Raw genomic sequence first — 22,280 nt, 5'->3', positions numbered from 1 at the left:
CATACGGTATCAATACTACCGAACTAAAATACATAGTTAATTTTAGGCAACACCAATAATGTCCGCATTATGGCAGGAAGATTCCCGAATGAATGTTTATCTATAACGTAAATTAGGTTCGATCGAATGAAAATAGACCGTATTGATATCGTGTTAGTGCTTAGTTTGTTTTGCATAATGTCAATACTACTTATGTCAAAATGTCAAACGGAGCGCAATATTTGTTAATGTTTACGCATACGCAATACGCATTTTTTTAAAATTAAAGCGTGTGAAACCGCGGGGCACAGCTGATATATTATAGTTAGTAATTCAAAGTAAAGTAAAGTCGTCGTAGTTTTTTTAGGTGTATTTCAAAACTAATTCAAGTTCCAATTAAGCATCAGCACAATTTAGCATTGTGCTCCACTGAATCACATTATGCTCTGTAATTGGAAAACGCACACTTTAGCCACTTCTAGCGGAATTTCGAAAGTGATTTATTTACAAAACTAGCAACTTTTTTCTTTGATGTAGCCACAAAGTAGATTGTGCTAACGGCAACACTGCCTTGTAGTATCACAACGCTAATCTTACGAGCAGAGTCTTCAAAATAATTGATGGAAAACATCAAAACACTCTGACTTTGGCAATTCCTATGGGAGTCCAATTATAAAAGAAGAAGAAGAAGAACAGGGTGAAGACTGAAGTTGAAGTGTTAATATGGTTGTTGTGAAAATGTGAACGTCGGCTCCAATGTTTCCTTAAAAGTGTGCCGCCACCAGATGTCGGCGCCAGGCGGCAGACGTCTTGACTTCTTAAGTGACATGACACTTAATAGTTATAGAAAATTATAGTGCTTAATATTTGCTTAAGAACATTTTTCCACGTCAAAATGACGGAGTCAACAAATGTCAAGATAAAAGCCGAGCAACCTGATGAAGCCGAGATCAGGGAGCTGGCCGCGAAGATGGTTGAAGCCAACAAAGCGACAGTGCTGACACCTTCGGTAACCGCTGCGCGGTCGCAGCCCGGAGCAATCCTGGCTGCTCCGGTCGCGGTCGCGGGCCTGAGTGCTGTTGGCGGACAAAATATGGTTATGGGGAAGTTTCTCACTATAAAACCTGGAACCCAGCAACAGACACCGGTGGAACCGAGACCGAAATTCGATGACAAGAAAACACCAGCGCCCGACGAAGCTAGCTGGAAGGGTCACTTTGGTTGGGACACGCTCGGTGAATGTCACATTCCTTACATATATCGATCTGGAGAGAAGTACGTGGCGGTCCGGATGATGAAGATCAACAAGTACCTGAACTACCAGCACGCTGATTTATATTCTTTTACCGGTATACAAAGCTACTACATTACAGAAATCGAAGCTCGGTTACTGAATGATATTAACAACAGGTACTGTGATGGACAGTTCGGAAGTGACCCCTTTACGCAGAAGGATTTAGTAGTGAGACTAATGGAGGCTTATGAATTCTACAATTTCTTAGATGTTTGTTATAACAAGTTGTTACGTGGTACAACAAATAATGACAAGTGTGGTTTCATAATGATAAATAAGGAATTTGCGGTGCCGTACACAGTTAGGAATGGCAAGAAGCTTGTACCACTATTTTACTTTGAAGGTGAAATGGACAGTTTAAAGTTGAAGGCCGAACAGTTAAAAGGTTGGGATATCTCTTACTTAAAGTTCTGTTGTAAGGTTCAAGGGATAAGGAATGAATTGTTTACCAGTGAGACTTGTTCAGTGATTAGTTTATCAGACATTAAAAGTTATTTTCCACCGGGAACGGAATTTGAAGAATATTGGCCTAACAAAGTTGTCGAATCTCAGCTCTTTAACTCTGCTAATGGTAAGATCATTTTTCTTTGTCTTACCAAAGCTTTTTTTCATATACATAACTAGATCGGCAAACAAGCGTACAGCTCACCTGATGGTAAGTGATTACCATAGCTTATAGACGTCTGCAACAAAATAAGCATTTGCAAATGCACATCGTCGAACCTATCCCCGATTCCCCACGGGAGCTCTGGTCACCTTACTCACCAACAGGAATACAGCACAGCTCAAAAACAGTTAGCTGTGATCTTCTGTAAAGTCGAGGTACTACTGCAGTCAGGCTGCTCCATATTTTAAGCAGGAAATTTCCTGCTGTGCCCTACCTCAGTTAAAGCTATACTATAACATTAAATAATCAGAAAAAGGAATAAAAATAACACAATTCTAAACATTTTTGAATATCATATCAAAAATTGACCGCTCTAGCGGGATTCGTACCCGCGTCTCCGACTCTCCGTTCGAATCCCGCTGGAGCGGTCAATTTTTGATATGATATTCAAAAATGTTTAGAATTCCTAATGTGAGGGTAACACAAAAATAAAATCGTACATATTAACACAATTCTGATTACAAATCTATATTTTATTATATATTTATAAATATTTCATTGATCTAAATTAATTAATAGATAGGATAGATACTCTTTATTGTACACAACAACAATCAACACAATAACATATTACAAATAAAATAAAAAATAAAAATAAAACAGTGTACAAAGGCGGTCTTATCGCTAGAGTAGCGATCTCTTCCAGACAACCTTTGGGCATATAGGACACAGCGTAGTGAAAAAGCGGTAGGGAAGTGTATGCAGAGAAGTGACAATTAGTGTCACCTAGAACAATATCAACTATCGAGTACAAATACACATACATATACAGCACAATACATACATACATACATAGATACATACATACAAACATATACATATATATATATATATACACACATATATATATACACAGACATACATACACATATATATACATACGCATAAAAATACTATACCTACATATAAACGAAATACATATAATATGAATAATAGCATAGAATACAAAATACAAGTGAAGCGATACTCCTACAATATGTTATGCAGAGATAAAACAATTATGACGTACTAAGTGACAAGTAGTGCGCCTTGAGGTATTTTTTAAAGCAAGACAGGGATTGGGCTTGTTTTATAGGAAGAGGTAGAGCGTTCCAAAGTTGAACAGCTTTAACTGAAAAGGAATTGGAGTAAAAAGAAGTAGTGTGAGCTGGGGTTTCGAGCATCAAAGTAGACTCAGATCTAAGGGTGCGTTCGTGTGTATTACAAAGATACTTGAAACGCTCCTTAAGGTACAGAGGTGTATCAGAATGAAAAAGTATACAATATAGTAGCGAGAGTATGTGAGTATTCCTGCGAAAGCGAATCGGAAGCCACTTGAGACAACTGCGAAATTCGGAAACGTGGTCATATTTGCGAAGACCAAATATGAACCGTATGCAAAGATTTTGAAGGCGCTCAAGCTTATTTAATTGCTCCTCGTTAAGATCAGGATAGCAAGTGTCAGCATAGTCAAGAATTGGTAGAAGGAGTGACTGTGCTAATGTAATTTTGGTAGGCAAAGGGAGGAAATATTGCAGTCGTCGTAGTGATCCGATAGCTGCAAATAGTTTACGGCTCATCTCACTCAGCTGAGGTGCCCAAGAAAGATGTCTGTCGAAGATAATTCCGAGGTTTTTGACTGTGTCGCTGTAACTGATTACGGCGTTGTTATAAACGACTGGTGGTATAAGTGACCAATCTATTCGACACACAAGTTTAGGACTACCGATAATAATGACTTGACATTTTGAGGGATTTATGTTTAATCCGTAGGAGTTACTCCATCTATATATGTTCTTCAAGTCATTATTTAAATTGCTTATTGATGTAGGTAAATCTGTCAATTTAGCGTGAGAATAAATTTGTAAATAATTATTTTACAAACACATTGTAAAATTTCTATTATTCTGTGTAAAGCAATGGCCTCACATTGTTTTATTTACTACCAATTATATAAAACCGAACTATAACAACCCACCTAAAGCATTTTATGTATTGTTTACAATCAGTACAGGACTGTTATTTTTATGGATTTTATTAATTTTATAACAATACACATTTTTTAAAAGTAATTGTTGAATTTATTGTCGATTCTTCTTTGCAGAATCTACATTTTGAATTGGTGGGTCACTTTTAACTATAATGTATTAATTAAGAAAAAAATTAATTTTACTTTTTTAATTTCACACGCGCGCACACATGCGCACGCACGTGCACACACACATACACACATACATACACTTATCAAATATTTTGACAAAATATCATATTATTATATTCCGCAGCGAGGATGGAGAAGAATAAACAAGGCAAATTAAAATTCAACTAAAACCAAAGATCTAAGACTGGCTGCAAAACTCTGCTACTAACAGTAATTTATATTTTTTCTTAAAACTAGTGACAAACTAACTAGTGAAAGAAACTGATTTTTGGTTATGTACAGTCTGCATACCATATTATGTAGCAGCTATTGAGTCATAGTCTGATATTTGGTTGTCTGTATTCTTATAGAAACAAATTACTAATGTAAAGATAATTTTTACTTATCTAAAAAGAAACTCCAAAATTCAGACCTTAGTAATATTACATTGTAGTTATCTTTTATATCCATTTATCGTCCATCCATCAGACTTTAAAAGTCCACTGATGCGCATAGGCCTCCTCTAATGTTCAATACTCTGTCTTGTCCTGAACCATCTGAATGCAGCGGCTTCTCTATAAATTTACTAAATTATATGTTTAAAAAATGTAATCTTATTACTTGCATATACCTAATTACTTTAAATTTTATTACTGTATTGATTTAAATGATCACTTAATTATGACTCCCTTATTTAATTTTTTTTTCATTTTTTGACGTTTCCGATACTCTCTTTGATGCTCTGCATGTGTTTTTGGTGGGTTTTTGGTACTAAAAATGAATGAAAATAGAATTATTAAAGAAAGTATATGTATATACTGTATACACGGTGATTTTATAACCGTTTTGGAAACGAAATATTTTACTTTGGAATCTTCTATAGTACCTATAAAAATTGATAAATCAATTGTAATGTTGACTAAAAAAAAGTTTCAATTTTAATATTCATTTTTACTCGATCGACTTGGAAAGTAGTAAGGCACTGATCATTCATTCATTATTTTATAGGAATGAAACACGTCCGTGCGCGTTTCGGTTGATAAAAGTATACCTATAGGCGCGAGCTAACGAGTACTTACGTAGATAGACTCGTTAGTATATGTGTATAATTGAATGTCTCTTTCAGGTTCGGTATCAGGGGGACGTCAAAGGACGAAGGCACTGCCTGTGCCGCCACCGGGGGCAGAGAGTGGACTGGTGAGTGACACACACACGCATACGTACAGGCACTCGCAGACACGCACTGAAACGCATAGATACGAACAAGCACGCGTACACGCACGTTCACGCACAGACACGCACACACACACACGCACGCACGAACGCACGCACACACGCACGAACGCACGCACACACGCACGCAAGCACGCACGCACGCACGCATGCACTCACTCACTCACTCATTCACTCACTCACTCATTCACTCACTCACTCACTCAGGCAAGCCGCTAGGGCCAATAGCTTACTAGTTCCAAAAAAAGGACGCACACTGATCACACAACACTTGATCACACACGCTATCGTCACACATCACAATAGACAGAGGTATTGATGTAAGGGTTGCCAATTCTACAGCGATTTCGCGATTCTATCTGTAAAACCTCTCTTGGAAACTTTTCTCACTGTTTGTATTCATAATATTAAAAATAACATTTTTGGTACACAGAATTGGCATCCCTACATGTGATCAATAAGATTTCTTAAATAAACACAGTGCAGATTTGTCAAATGATTCTCTATATGTCAAACTCTCTGAACCAATTTGTCTAAACTATTATCGCGGTAGCCCGACGTTTCGGACACTACAGCAACCATGGTTCACGGAAAATGCTCTTGCGATAATATCCAAAGTAGTGGTTTCATTGTCTAAATTATATTCGTATCATTGATATATTGTATACAACATGAAGTCATTGATTTGAAATTAATTTATTGTATGTATTAATTAATTTAATATATTTTTAAATAACTTTATATTGTTACGATCTGTGCCCCGCGGCTTACACACGTTAATTTGAAGGAAAAAATAGCCTATACTCTGTCTTTTGGGCTATCTGGCTTATGGCTAAAGGGCTATTTCACACAAAAATAAAAATTCAATCCGAATCAGAGTACCCTTTTAGATTACTGCGCTTAAACAAACAAACGAACATTGCTCTTTTCAGCTTATAATATTAGTATAGATTGACTAAACTATATTGTGGGGAATATTTTCTTAATTAAATATTTAAATTGTTTATTGTCTCTTTCGTATACGTAAATACGAAACACAGAGAATCCACAAGGACGATTGCCCAGACAACGGTAAAGATCTGTATGGCCTATGATTACCATAATAGAAGCTTACTTGTGGTTACCACAGAGTGAAAACGCAACATCCGTCGTTAAATTTTTTTAAACATTTTCTATTTTTATCATTTTTTTTCTATTTTTATATATGTTTAAAAGTTAGACACCTTTTTAGTTATAGCTTAGTATATACATATATTTATTTTCATGTTTCCGCGAGGTTAAGTGTTTTGATATTGTTTTTTACAGGTTCCCGATACCACAATACAAATGACGATGGACCAGCAGCCCACACTTCTCGTGAGGAGTACGGCCAATACAACAGCCTTCAAGTGAGAATATTGACCATGTCTTATTACCCATTATCATGACTTTGGAACTTTCTGTATAAACACCATACCATACTGGCTTAACGAACAGCGTTATACGTATAAAACTCCTCTTAAAAGAGGCCTGTGCTCGAAAAATTAGTAATAGTCAGTTTGGTTCTTACGTAGTTACATACAGACACTTAGTATATTAATAATAAATAAACAAAGAAAGGCATGGGTACTAGTCAATAACTAAAACTAAAAATCAAAAAAAAATTCACAACGATATAAATAATAATAACAATAATCCACGAACACTATGGAAAATACTAAACGAAATCGCTGGTAGATCAAAAATACTTGCCGATACAATAATTTTAAACGCGTTTCTAAATAACAATTGCACAACTGATAATATTGCCAATAAATTTGCAGACACTTTTGCCAATAGTGTAAATAACATTGTTCCAAAGTGTAATATTAGATTACTAGATAAAAAATCGTATGTCTTGTCTAAAAATGTATGCCATAGATACCAAAAAGTAGCAGCTGAATCAGTTATGAAAGAAATAAAATCATTAAACAACCACAAAGCACCAGGTATAGATAAAATAAGAGCACAAGATCTAAAAATTATAAACGCTGAAATTGCAGAACTGCTGTCACATTTTATTAACACAACTGTCAAACAAGGTATCTATCCTCATGAACTAAAAACTGGAATAGTTAGGCCTATACACAAAAAAGGAAGCCAGGGTATCTATGACAACTATCGCCCAATTACTATACTTTCTACAATAGATAAACTAGTCGAAAAAGTTATTTCAAAACAAATTCACTCCTTCTATAAAGATCACGATATAATAACAAATAAACAATTTGGATTTCAATCAGGGAAGAGCTCAACCAAATTACTCTCAAATTTTACGGATAACATTTATAAATACCTCAACGCTAAAAAACACGTTCTGGTAGTATTTATTGACTATAGTAAAGCCTTCGACACGCTTAAACATGACATTCTTATCGAGAAACTTAACGACTGTGGTATACAGGGCCCCTTAAACAATTGGTGTCGAGACTATCTTAATAATAGATCATATGTAGTGAAGATTGGCAATGTTACCAGCAAAAACGTGCGAGTATTAGACGGAACAGCGCAGGGATCCGTACTTGACCCATTACATTATTTAACCTATGTAAATGATGTCGTCAACCTAATATCTAACTATGAAATTTACCAGTTTGCTGACGACACCTGTCTCATAGCAGCAAATAGCGATCTCGATGCAGCTCTGAGAGACTTACAAACAGATTTCACCTTGTTGTTAAAGTGGTGTCATGATGTAGGACTTGTTCTAAATGCCGATAAAACGAAATTAATGTACATCAGCAGGCCTAGCATGCGCGCCACGACAAAATTTTGTCTACCCCTTTTCTCGTATTATCTCTCTATGTCTACAGTAGCTAACATGCGTGCACGCGATACTCTTCTCGTTACGTCAATAGAAGAGATAATCATTAAATTTTAGTGATCTGTGATATTTATCTCTACGGAAGCTAACATGACATCGTAATTTTGTCGAATTTTGTCGTTTTAGGAAGAGAAACTTCTCGTTTTCAATATTATCGACGAGAAAGACGGTAAATAAAAAATAAATAAAACCGGGTGCCTATTTTTTGTATACCATGGCGTTTCCCTATTATAATTATATAATTTCGGTATACGAAGAGCGGGAAATGCGAAAAGTCGAGTGAAGTGTGCCATATAATGACACAAAAAACGTATTTGCGCCCTGTTGCTTCTTATTCTAAATAATAATAATAATAATAATACTTTATTTCAGACCAAAGTATAAGTCCATATTGGGTTAGTACAACAAGACAAGACAACATTCAGAATAAAAAACAAAACAAAATTATATTAAAAAAATCAATAACTAAAAATAAAATTAAATAGAATAAAAGTAAAATCAATAATCAAAAAAAAAAAAATTCAAAAAATCAAAAAATTTTAAAAATTAAAAAAAAAAAAAACAATGCGTGATAGAATTACAATTATCTAATGTGCGACAAGATATAAAGCACAACACGAGCATATTGTTTTACATATATAATTAAATTCATTTACTTACGCCGTTTTATTTTCCATATTAGATTTTTTAAATTAGATATACACTTTTTATCTTAGCCAAAAGGCCGAGAACATTGTTAAATAAAACATGTGTCACTCGTTTGAAATTATACAAACGTTGGCTCATCCCGGTTTGGCACGATTGGTCAATAACCTTGTAAATTCAACTTTACGACATAAGAAATAAGAATGATATTCAGTTGTGATTATGGTTGATAATGTTTCTCTACTCGACAAGGCGAAGTCTTCGGAAGAGAATTTTGTCTCTCGTAGTGCGCATGTTAGGGTAATCGAGAAAATACTCGATGTAGACATTATCTCTCTCTCTCGTCAAGAGATATCTCGTTGTATGCATGCTAGGCCGGCAGTTCTACCCAAAATAGGAAATCACTTAATAATTTAAAATTAATAGCGCACAGTCACCAATGTCTACATGCTAATCTTCACAATTGTTCTTGTAAGGCGGTTGAAATAGTTAATAAACAAAAATATCTAGGACTTATAATTGACGATCGACTAAAATGGACTGAACATATTAATCACGTATGTGATAAGTTGTGTACTATATTAGCTAAAATAACTTTAATTAAAAGAAAAATCCCATATAAAATTCTATTAAACCTATCTAAAGCTTTAGGCGAAACAACTATATTTTACGGTCTGAGTAGCTATGGTAGAACATGTAAATCAAACCTCGATACAATATATAATTTGCAAATAAGAATTATGAAAGCTATAATACCTAAAAAAATTAAAACCTATCACGAAAACGATTACCACGAGCTCTTTTATTATTGTAACATAATACCAATACATGATCAGGTTAAATACATATTACTGCTCGAGCAGTTTCATAATGGTGAACACCAACACGTCATCAGGCGTACCTACCAAACACGTAGTGCGTCTCAAGTTGAATTAAAAGTGCCGAGTTACAATAATCTATATGGCAAACAACTACTACAATATCAAATACCAAAATTAATAAACGCCCTACCAGCTTCACTAAAAAATGAAATTACAAAAACAAATATAAAATATAAATTAAAACAATATTTATTATCATTAATAAAAAAATAAACATTAAATAATATCATCAAAGTAAATCACCCCGTGTGTATCCTGCTACTGCGACTGTATTATTTTGTGACTGATTAATTGTAAAACTTGGAGGGTAGATGTGTGAAAATGTTGATCGTGTGTTACTGTTAAGTTGTTATAATTATGCTACGACTTATTTTTTGATATTGTACATGGCGTACGATGTCGAATGCCGGTGTGCGGATAAATCAACAATGATTTTTGTCACACCGTTAACGGTGTTTTTAAATGCTAAGCATTTAAATGCTAACTTTTTTGACGTGACAACGTCTTATAAATTGGTTTGCCGGGTGACACTTCAAGAAACTGCGTTACGCTCCGCTCACGTTATGCGCTCACAATGAGAGCGAGTGAGAGGCACGCGTCCCTTCCACTCGGGCATGGTTAGCCCGCCTAAGAGCGAGAGAGACAGACATAAAAAGTGAAAGGCACGCGTCCCTTCCACTCGAGCACAGTTAGCCCGCCTAAGAGCGAGAGAGACAGAGCGAGAGAGAGAGAGAGTGAGAGAGATAGGCATACATACCGGTTCATGTCTTGCGCTTCTATTTCGCTTAGGCGCCTGCATACAAGTTTACACGTTGCCAGTTAATTGTAAAACGATTGTGTAGTGATAATGTGAAGGTAGTTTCGTCCATCGCAACAATTCAAACAGCAAAGGTAAATAATTTCAGACTGATAATATAACATGATGAAATAAATGACTAAGACATAAGTGAATAGGTTATGTTGTAGTAATCACAATGTTGTGGTAGTTTTCAATCAAAAAAGTAGTATAAATCGTTTCTCAACCAATAATAATTTGTTTAACTTGAAAAAATGAGCGCCACTTGCTATGTAAAAAATTGAAATAACAATGTTTAACCTCCAACCTGTCAAATCGAAACTTTCAAACATTCAAACCGAGACGACTCATCACTGCGCAAGGTCGTAAGCGCGCGATTTACAAATTCAAAGATCAAATGTGAATTAATTTTCTCCTTTTAGAAAATACACTTTGAATTAAAATCGATTGATATTAACAATTAATGTGATTTAAATAAATGTTCTAACTTTTAAATTTAGTTTTTATATTTATAACAATGTAAAACAAGTTAAATTTATTAATAACTTATAACAACTGATTGATTTAACATAAACCAATTTTGTGAATTTTCGAATTTGTTATTTATATTAATAACTGTTTCAACAAAGTTCAATTTATGCAAAAATTTGAAATAAAAAATGAATTTAACATACACAAATTTTGTGAAATTTCAAATTAATTATTTATATCAGTAACTTTTTAAAACTAAACCAACCAAATTGTGATCTTTTCTATGTTATAGAGAGTTTATCGTTATAAAGAATGATGTTATAAAGAGTTTACACTGTATTTGAAAACATTTAAAAATATGAGAAACAATAATTTCTAATTTGTTCAATTTTAGTACAATGGAGCCAGGTGTACAAATTCCTTCAACGTCCAGTACACCGATGGAGACTGATGATATCGTGCCACCAACGTCTGCCATACCTTTCGCTGTGCCACACACACCCCATAACGCCAAAGCGCAACGACAAAGTATGTATAGAAAACGTAAGGCCGCGGAAAGAACTCCTGCAGAGGCAGCAGATTTTGCAAAAGCAGCCGCCGAAAGACAACGTAGATGCAAGCAACGTAGACTCGCCAACTCAGCTCTTGACACCGGCACACTAGAGTCAGCCACAGTGTCTGCTCCTGTGGTAGTGGAAAGAACAGTTACTGCCCAGACCAGCGCTCAGCGACAACGTGCTTACAGACAGCGTAGAGCTGCTCAAATTGTTTCACAAATAAGTACTCCACCGACTCACACAGCAGTGCAACCGGAACAATCAACCTGGAATATCAAATGGTCGTCGTCAATAAAGAGGTTTAAAACTACATTTCTGGACAACGAATTTGGCCACGCTTGCTCTGTTTGCGACCGATTGTGGTTCAAGAATGACCTTAAAATCATCACTGCTGCACAACTACAGGTCATATCGGATTGGTTCGTTAAGGAAAATAGGCAACTACGCGAGGAGGATTATACGCATATTTGCAACACCTGTAGATTTTCGCTGAACAAACATAAGCTTCCTACCCTTGCAAAAGTGAATGGCTTCTCATATCCAGAAATACCTCCTGGCTTACCGCCACTGGATCCAATTAGTGAACGATTAATCTCACCACGTCTGCCATTCATGCAAGTGCGTCGTCTGCGGCATGACTTCTCTTATGGAATTATTGGTCAAGTGATCAACGTTCCAGTCAACGTAGAAGACATGGTAAAATGCTTGCCCCGGCATTTAGATGAGGACGACGTCATTAATGTCAACATCAAACGGAATCTCGCACACAAAACAAATTACATCAGTGGCTACATGTCCAAAAGGACAATCAAAGAATGGTTGGATGTACTTCAAAATTCAAGTCTATATCGCTTGTACGATATCAAAGTAGATTTGTCAAGGCTGCAAACTGTCGTGCCACCAGAGGAAGATTTGCAGGATGACTCGGCTCATCGAATCGAAACAATCGCCGCCGAGTGTACTCCGGAGTCAGAAATTCTTGCTTCCAGGCAGCATACACTACTGTGGAACGAAGAGGATTGCCTCGACATCGCACCAGGACATCGGGCCATGCCTCTGAACATCATTTACGACCGTCATGCTGAAGAACTATCATTTCCTGCAATATACTACGGCCAGCCTCGTCGTTTCCACATGGGAGTTTCAGTGACACCTTACATGATGGCAACCAGTGAATTACGACGAAGTGACAGACGCGGAGCCACGCCTCAAAAAGTCTTGTACGTTGCTATGAAGATTCTACGTCTCCGCATGGTGGATGGCATTTACAGCACATTTCGGAATGTGTCAACCACGGAAAACGTAACTCGACGCATGTTGGAGGACCCGGAATTTCTTAAAGAATTTGTCGTTCAAAATCTTGCCTTCATGAAGTCAGTACCCAATTCCGTCCAGTATTGGGCCTCTCGCAAACGAGATCTGTTTGCGATGCTCCGTCAACTAGGTAAACCGACCATATTTCTCACTTTAAGTGCAAACGAAGTACGCTGGTTGATATTACTGAACTTACTCCTCAAATTGAGTAACAAGTATCCTGGAAAAGTTGCTGAAGATCTAAACACGTCAGAGCGGTGCAACTTAGTGAGCGACGATCCAGTTACGTGCTGCATATATTTCCACAAACTCGTTGGTACATTGATGAATATGCTGAAGGCAAAACAATCATATAATCCATTTGGCCAGTACTTTGTTAAAGATTATTTCTTTCGCATTGAGTTCCAGCATCGAGGAAGCCCCCACGCACACATTTTGGTGTGGTTGAATAATGATCCACACGAGGCCGTGTCAGAAAATATGCCAATGACCATCGAGCTCGTGGAGAAGCTGAGTTCTGTCGCCAAAGAAGATATGCCCAACGAGACCATCTACGCCAATCAAATTCACAAGCACACTTTCACCTGCACGAAGCGAGGTGAGACGACTTGCAGATTTGGGATCCCGTACTGGCCAATGCCTGCTACTCGAGTCTTGGTTCCAATGCCTCAGACTGATGGACGCCGGTCAACATTCCAAAAAAAATCCAAGGAGCTACGAACGTGTCTCAGCGAACGTACATACCCTAGCATGAATGACTTTTTGAGGGAACATGGTCTGACATTTGATACATATCTTGATATAGTACGTTCAACCCTTCGCAGGCCAACTTTGTTGTTTAAACGTAACTTCGATCAACTTATGACAAACACGTTCAACCCTTACCTTGCTGGTCAAATTAATTCCAACATCGATATTCAGTTTATCTTAGATGAATACAGCTGCGCACAGTACGTCGTGGAATACGTGAACAAATCAGCTCGTGGAATGAGTAACTTGAATCGAGAGTTGACTAAAATGATGGAAGAACATCCTGACCGCGATTACACTGGTCAATTAAAAGCATTGAGTGTCAAACTTCTCAATGCAGTTGAAATGTCGGCGCAAGAAGCAGCATGGTATTTGTTACGACAGCCGATGAGCGAAGCAAGCCGTCAAATTGTGTACATACCAACAGTGTGGCCCTCAGAGAGACAACGTTGCCGCAAACGTCGGAAACAATTGGATCGCGAAGGAATCGCAGAGGACAGCACAGACGTGTGGACCAAAAACATCATTCAGCGGTATGAAGAAAGACCTCCATCTTTGCAAGATGTATATTTGGCCGAGTTTGCGTCGTGGTATGCTAACTCTCGTGATTTCATTGACAATGAAGACGACTTGAACGTGCATGAAGATGACGATCCTGAACCGCCGACTGGAGAAAGAACGACATCGAGAGGATATCGCAAACGTCTGATCGGTCGAATCATACGATACAGATGCTACGACATAGATGAAACTGTCAATTATCAACGTGAGATGGTACTGCTGTACTTGCCCTTTCGCAACGAAGTCGCTGACATTGTTGATTGTAATAAATTTATACAATTATTCAATGACAACAAGGAAACTATCATGGAACGCAGAAAACTTTATGAGAACAATATTGACATCGACAAAGTGATGCAAGAGCTAGAAGCAATGATGATTTTGCAAAATTCAGACACCACAGAACCAACGGAAACAGAGTCAAGAAGAGTGTTTGTAGAACAGCTGTTAGGAGGAGAGGGAGCTGAAAATAACGATGATGTTAATGAAATCGTGCCGCAAAACGGATTGTCAGTTGTAAAAAAACGGAGCAACGTGATGCCAAAACAACAATATTGTGAGCTGCTACGAACTACAAATGCTGAACAACGTGAGGTGGTTCTTGAGGCTATACATCGTTTACATGGCTGCGGAGATGAGCTCCTACAGGCTCTACAAATCTTCTTCACCGGACCAGCAGGATGTGGCAAAACGTATACATTGAAGGCCCTCATGGAAACGTACAATCGTTACACTCAGAACCACAACTCACTCAACAACGCCTACGTTGCTTGTGCAAGCACAGGTAAAGCAGCTTTACCTCTTGGTGGAACAACAGTTCACTCAGCATTTCGCCTAACAACTTCTCGAGTTACAAGACTTCTATCAGCTGAAAACTTGCAAGCCTATAGAAATATGTTCGTTGGCGTGAGAGCAGTTTTCATTGACGAGATCAGCATGTTGAGTGCAGCTATCCTCGGTAAAATCAATTATCGATTGCAACAGATAACCGGCATATACGACCAAGTTTTCGGAGGCCTTCACATCATCTTATGCGGCGATTTCAGACAGCTGCCGCCTGTACGCGCTACTCCGTGTTACACAGTGCCAATCAACCAACTCGGAGGACCTATACTGTGGCAAAGCATCGACTACTTCCCATTGGTCCGTGTTGTACGACAAACTGACGAGCTGTTTTCGAGAATTCTGACTAAAATTGGAGATGGACTTAAACTAAGTGTCAATAACATCAAACTTATAGAATCCAGACATAAGTCAGAGTCCTGGTGCAAAGAGAACGTACCTGACGCTGTTCGGTTGTTTTACAGTAACTTTGAGGTTGATTCATACAATCGAAAAGCAATTAACAACGCACACAACTGTATTGCCACTGATATCATGCTCGGATATTCCAGTAATTCTGAGAGGGGCCAACAGCAAGGAAAACTTCACAAGATGTCGGTTGCAGAGACAGACGGATTGCCTTACACGCTGCCCTTAGCAGTGGGATACCCTTACATGATAACGTCTAACATCAACGTAGGAGATGGATTGGTAAACGGCGCTATTGGAGTCTTGCGACACATCGAACGTCAGCCAGCCGATCCAGCCGAAGCAGGACCATCGACCAGCACGACGTCACCGCCCACAAAAGATGAAATTATCACTCTTTGGTTCGAGTTTCCAGACAAAAGTACGGGTGCCAGTGCAAAACTCAAAAGTCGACCGCATGTACTCAGCAAACCAAACACTTTGTCCGTTGATTGGGTGCCGGTGTACAAAAAAGTGGTCAACATCACATTGACAAAAACAGTGAAATGCAAACGCAAACAATTTCCTTGCGTACCTGCTTGTGCCATTACGATTCACAAATCACAAGGTGGGACGTTTGATGTAATCGTGTATAAGTACTCCTCCAAGCAACCACAACAATTAGTATTATAGATGTTTTAGATTTAAACGTATCATCCCCTTTACTTGAGAATGAAGGACAAACTCCCAATTTCTACAAATGTAATTATGATGATATTAACAATTACCTCAAAAAATTCGATTGGAAACATTTGTTATCTTGCGATTCGGTAAATGACGCTGTAACAATATTTTATAACATCATTCAATCATGTATTTCTTTATTAGTACCCATAAAAGTTTCTTATAAAAAAATTGGTTGCCTGTAAAGTCGGTATACGGGCGAAAGTTTTATGTGACAACGACTTTGAGTGGTAAAATAATTTTAATGTGAATATTCATCCGTATGGTAGGAAGAAGGATGAAATAATAGTAACAATTTAAAACATTTATTTATACAAAGAATTATATTTAAAACATTAATTTATACAAAGAATCTCGCACTGAATTTCATATTAACAAAATTTTATTTTTACCTTTACACATACATACGTAATTATATACAAATATACATACAATAACTTGCAATACATTTGCGTACAATGAAACAGCGTTTACTACAACTTAACTTGTTCCTATCTGAGTGATTTTGTTGAGGACAGGGCGATGATAGGAGAAATATGAAATGAAAGGAAGTGTTTCTGCTGTAATGTGCCTAGAAAATGTCAAGTCAATGGTTGTTCCTTTTAACGTAGTAGACTTAGACATATCTGATACGCAATCAAGATTAAACGTATCTTTAATGAATTTGAGAAACTTGTCATCAGACTTCACGTTTTGGTTGAAGTCACCGCATAGAAGAATCGGCATATTAGGATCAACTTGCAGGAACGGTGGCACGTACTGGCTGTTACGCACGTATGGAAGAAGTGCCTGGTGTAGCAACATTCCGATGTCTTGTACACTTAATCCTGGATGAATATAAACAGCACCGAGCACAAATTTGAAGGTAGTATCAGCGGTAAAGCAAGTAACTTCAGCCAAGCACAAGTCACCGCAGGTTTTGATAACTCGAGCAGTGTCTGTGACCGCAACATCGATCACTTTTCCTGTTGATATTGATGATAACCTACGATAGATCGCTACTCCACCTGCTGCGTTGGTGTCTGAGTTTGTTCGATTATTCTTCCTTGATATGCACTCATAATTCTTGATTGGATGTGGTTCACAAGTGTCGCGCATCCACGTTTCGGTCAGTACTAAATAGTCAGATCTTGGAATCACTGTATCTGTTTCAATGTCTGTGGCATGAGCACTCAAACTTTGACAATTGATGTTCGTCACGATAGTTTGTTACTGTAAAACGTTACGATAAATTGGTTTGCCGGGTGACACTTCAAGAAACTGCGTTACGCTCCGCTCACGTTATGCGCTCACAATGAGAGCGAGTGAGAGGCACGCGTCCCTTCCACTCGGGCATGGTTAGCCCGCTTAAGAGCGAGAGAGACAGACATAAAAAGTGAAAGGCACTGTTATTTAATTATTTAATTTGTAATTGTAGTAAACGCTGTTTCATTGTACGCAAATGTATTGCAAGTTATTGTATGTATATTTGTAAATAATTACGTATGTATGTGTAAAGGTAAAAATAAAATTTTGTTAATATGAAATTCAGTGCGAGATTCTTTGTATAAATTAATGTTTTAAATATAATTCTTTGTATAAATAAATGTTTTAAATTGTTACTATTATTTCATCCTTCTTCCTACTATACGAATGAATATTCACATTAAAATTATTTTACCACTCAAAGTCGTTGTCACGTAAAACTTTCGCCCGTATACCGACTTTACAGGCAACCAATTTTTTTTTTGTAAGATTCTTTGTATTTTAAATAAAAATAAAATAATAGTTAAGTGAGCCCATGGACTAGAAGAAAAACAAGAATTCTATGCCCAGTAGTGAGATGTAACAGGCGAAATTATCAATCAATAGTTTGCAATGTACCTAATTTTAAGATGTAAATTTTTATTTGTTTCCTCGATATTTTGCTACCTTAACTTTCTTTTATTATTGTTGAGTTTTTTTTTGGAACAAAGTTCCTTACGGCAGGCTTGACGTTTGGCTAGGCGACCGAACTGACAAAAATGTGAGACTAAAACCGTAAGAAAAATGAGATGAGTATACAGAATAAAAGTAGAACCAATATAAAGTATAAGAGTTACATAGACTAAAGTGTGATCTTAAGACTAAGTATAATAAAGTTGCAACAATAATGGTAATAACATGTTAATGAGTCTAGTTTTACAGGTAAAGATGTAGGAATTAATTAGTTTAATTTGAGATTGTAGCCAATCGGTAATTAATATTTCACATGGTATAATCTTTTGATTTAGGAGAGGATGTATATTTTGTCTCTGTTCACAGTTTTTTTTTAAATATAATATAAACTTACATGCTAATACAAATATGAAGACAATTACAATTTAAGTATGACAAGATAAGGTAAGAGTAATAGTTATACAAGGTAAAAATATACATGAGTGCAAGTAATATGCGATTAAAATTATATGTAATAAATTAATAATCAGTAAAGTAAAATTTTAACATAGCAACCATAATAAGTTTGAATTATAAGAGCTTTATATTTAAAACATAAAAATAATATATTTAATAATAATAAAAATTGTAATAATTTATTTAAAAAATAATTTAATAATATAATAAAATAATTTAATTATTTAATTATGATAATATATTTAAAAACTATAATAAAAACTGTTTCGGAAACGAGTTTCGTAGATTGATTTAAATACGAAATAATTAAAAAACAAAAATTTGAGTGTGATGAAATATGTTTATCGTGTTTATTTCAAAACAACTATTTTGGAAAATGAGTACTGCGTTAGTGCATTTGCAATTATAATAAGTAATAGATTACTGTAATGTAATGTGTACATAATATATATTATACTCTCTCAATACATTATTTATATTATTATTTTATAATTTTTATTATGATAATAATTATATTATAATGTTTTATTATAATTTTAGAACCGTGAAAGTTTCCAAAACTAATGCACAGCGTCAAAGAGAGTACCGGCAACGAAAAAGAAATCAAAAACAGAGGTACAATATACATATATAACTTTATCATCGATATAAATAAAAATATCATGTCACGATGTATGTGGTCGATAAACTAGGTAGGTGGCGCTGCTATCGGTATGTAACTTCGAACTACTGAACCAATTGTTATCAAATTATGTTGGCATCTGTAATTTGGTCCAACTTGGGAGATAGGGTAGTTTTTATCTCAATTGGTCCCGGTAGGTGGCGCTGCTATCGGTATGTAACTTCGAAACTACTAAACCAATTGTTATCAAATTTTGTAAGCATCTGTAATTTTGTCTGGCTTGGAAGATATGGTAGTTTTTATCTCAATTGGACCCGGTAGGTGGCGCTGCTATCTATGGTATCTATATATGGTATGTAAGCAATCAAATTTGGTAGCTGTTTTCCGGGCAGGACAACGTCTGCCGGGTCTGCTAGTACATATACATATATAAATTACGCGTCACATTGTCCGCGATGGACTCCTAAACTAATTAACCGATTTTAATTAAATTTGTACACCGTGTGCAATTTGATCCAAATTGAATTGTAAATATTAAAAATATTAAAAAAGTTAATTGAATAGTTTTTTTTCGAAAATTAAAAAAGATTTTGCCCTAAATTCCAAACATTTAATACGGATATATACATATACTTTCTTTAATAATTCTATTTCTATTCATTTTTAGTACCAAAAGACCACCAAAAACGCATGCAGAGCATCAAAGAGAGTATCGGAAACGTCAAAAAATGAAAAACAATTTAAATAAGGGAGACAGGTACAATATAACACAAAAATATCTATGTATATGTATTCATCATATAAGGGTTTTTTCTTTTTTTCCGAATTTTATTTTTTACTACATACACGAAATATTATTTTTAAATTAATTAAAAAAAATAAGAATTCACTAAGATTTCGAATTTATTTTGCGAGTACCAAAAAACTTTGGTGAGAATTTGAGGTTAGAATAATATTTCATGTGGAGTGAAGATAAAAAAGCACCTTAATATATATATTATATATATACATACCTATATACATTTCTATTTTTCATGTTAAATATTTTTTTTAGTAACGCAATAAATACATCATCTACAAATAAAACTCACGCTGAATAGTAGTAGTATTACCAAAGCTGTTAGGAGTATTACCAAAAATGTAAATTAAAAAAACAGCTTGTTCAACTTCATGCTTTACTATCGGAAGAGTCAAGTTTCACGATCGTAAGTAATTCATATATTCAAGTTATATTTTTTATGTAAAGAAACCCATTAAAGTGTTTAATATTTTAATTTCAGAAAAAAAATCAAGTTGGTTGATGCACAGAATGTGTCAATCAATCAATTAATCAGATCAGCCTTTCGCAGTCCACTACTGGACATAGGCCTCCACAAGTTCACGCCAAAAATAACGTGAACTCATGTGTGTTGCCCATATTCACCATGCTGGGCAGGCGGGTCGGTGACCGCATGGCTGGCTTTGTCGCACCGAAGACGCTGCTGCCCGTCTTCGGCCTGTGTCTTTCAAAGCCATCAATTGGATGGTAATTCCGCCATCGGTCGGCTTTGTAAGTTCCAAGGCGGTAGTGGAAACTTGTTATCCCTTAGTCGCCTCTTACGACACCCACGGGAAGAGAGGGCATGGCTATATTCTTTATTCTTTAATGCCGTAACCTTACATCCGCACACAATGTAAAGCACAGAATGTGTAACAAACGAAAAATTAATTATGAGACACATCACAAATCACCACTTTTTTTTGACTAACCCGTAGGCGCAGTTTGTAGTGGCCTGCTTTCTCTTCCGTGGGTTGCGGGTTCGATTCCCGCCTGAGTCTGGGTGTAATATGTGTATTCATGTATTTATATATGTTTTATTTCTATGTATATTTGTAAAAAAAATTATAGTTATAACAGTCGGCCGCTACCTGTAACACAAGTAGTTGCTTACCATAGGAACAGACGACCGTGTGTGTATGTTATAATATATTTATTTCTTTATTTCAGGTTGCACGATACTAAGAATTTACGAACACAAACATACGCATCTTCACAAGGATCATTTATAAATCTTTCATTCCAAGCTCCATACGAGCAACGTATCGAATGTTCGAAGCCGAACGCCATTTTGTAGCGTTTTACAAACATTCGTAGAGACGGAAATTGTTTATTTTATTCTCTTATTGAAGTCCTGAGGCTTCAAATAACGCCATCAGAACCCCGAAAACAATCTCGGGAATCTCGATATTTTCATACCTGCCAAAATCCAAATAATTCAAGATCTATACTCGTTAGTGAGTCCGAATATTGTGATTCAGATTGCTTATTATTAATATTTTCAAGAGAATACAATCAAAATATCTGCGCGTATTTTCATTTTTTCAATACCAACACACGTCAAGAAAATGTGTGGTTCTGCTATTTTATTGTGAATGATACACAAAATTTCATTCACCTCCATCTTCGTAATCAGCATTTTACTCCATATTGAGGTACAGGAAATGATAGTAGACAACAGTATTAATGGTCGTCAGCCTATTACTCAGTTTACTGAAACACAAGATATCTGTATATTTGAAGAATCTGCAAACTTTGGAAATGATCCAGCAGCCAAAGAAAATTCCGATGCAAGCGACATTGAATTTGATGATGGAAATGATATAATGGAGATGGAAATTATAGAAAATGATGTCACAATAGGCTATTTGACTGGTTTTCAAAATCCATTTTATCTTATTAAGTAGATATTAAACAACCCAGTAATAGCTTTTTTTTTTAATTCTTGTACATATTTGCTGAAAAATATCAAACGAAAAGTACAACAATGTGGCGACAATATGGCGCTGCAACGGGGTCGGTGACGTCACTTGCCTGTAGTCTGATCTGTGGCACCTGTCATTTACATACATTTGTTGCGAACAAAAAACGAAAGTGTTATTATAACAGTGATTTATGTAATAAAATAAGTTACAAATGGTGTGCAGTTCCAAAATGTACGAATACGTCGATAAATACTGCATAAAAACTATTCTTAAGTGTTCCAAAGAATGTCAAAGTACGCCGAAAGTGGTTGCAACTTTCTCGGAGGGATCATTACATAGCGAATAGTACAAATATTTTCTCCTGTGAAGACCGTTTCGATGTAAGTGAACATAATATTTATATATTTTTGATAATTTATTACATTCTGAATGTAAATAATTTGTATTGATTTGAGGTTAT

General features: G+C 36.1%; 1 protein-coding gene across 1 annotated transcript in view; it reads left to right on the top strand.

Annotated features, from left to right (window-relative positions):
• Positions 1 to 874: 874 nt before the first annotated feature.
• LOC123667003 overlaps positions 875 to 22,280 on the top strand; it is a 48,958-nt gene continuing 27,552 nt past the window's right edge. The window contains exons 1-6 of the mRNA XM_045601011.1: positions 875 to 1,844; positions 5,186 to 5,256; positions 6,598 to 6,680; positions 18,997 to 19,071; positions 19,746 to 19,835; positions 20,133 to 20,283. Coding sequence (XP_045456967.1) covers positions 875 to 1,844; positions 5,186 to 5,256; positions 6,598 to 6,680; positions 18,997 to 19,071; positions 19,746 to 19,835; positions 20,133 to 20,178 — 1,335 coding nt within the window. The 3' untranslated portion in view covers positions 20,179 to 20,283. The remainder of the gene's footprint in view (positions 1,845 to 5,185; positions 5,257 to 6,597; positions 6,681 to 18,996; positions 19,072 to 19,745; positions 19,836 to 20,132; positions 20,284 to 22,280) is intronic.

This window comes from Melitaea cinxia, chromosome 27 (assembly GCF_905220565.1).
Source record: "Melitaea cinxia chromosome 27, ilMelCinx1.1, whole genome shotgun sequence".
Classification (NCBI taxonomy): domain Eukaryota; kingdom Metazoa; phylum Arthropoda; class Insecta; order Lepidoptera; family Nymphalidae; genus Melitaea; species Melitaea cinxia.
This window is presented reverse-complemented; position numbering and strand designations above follow the sequence as displayed.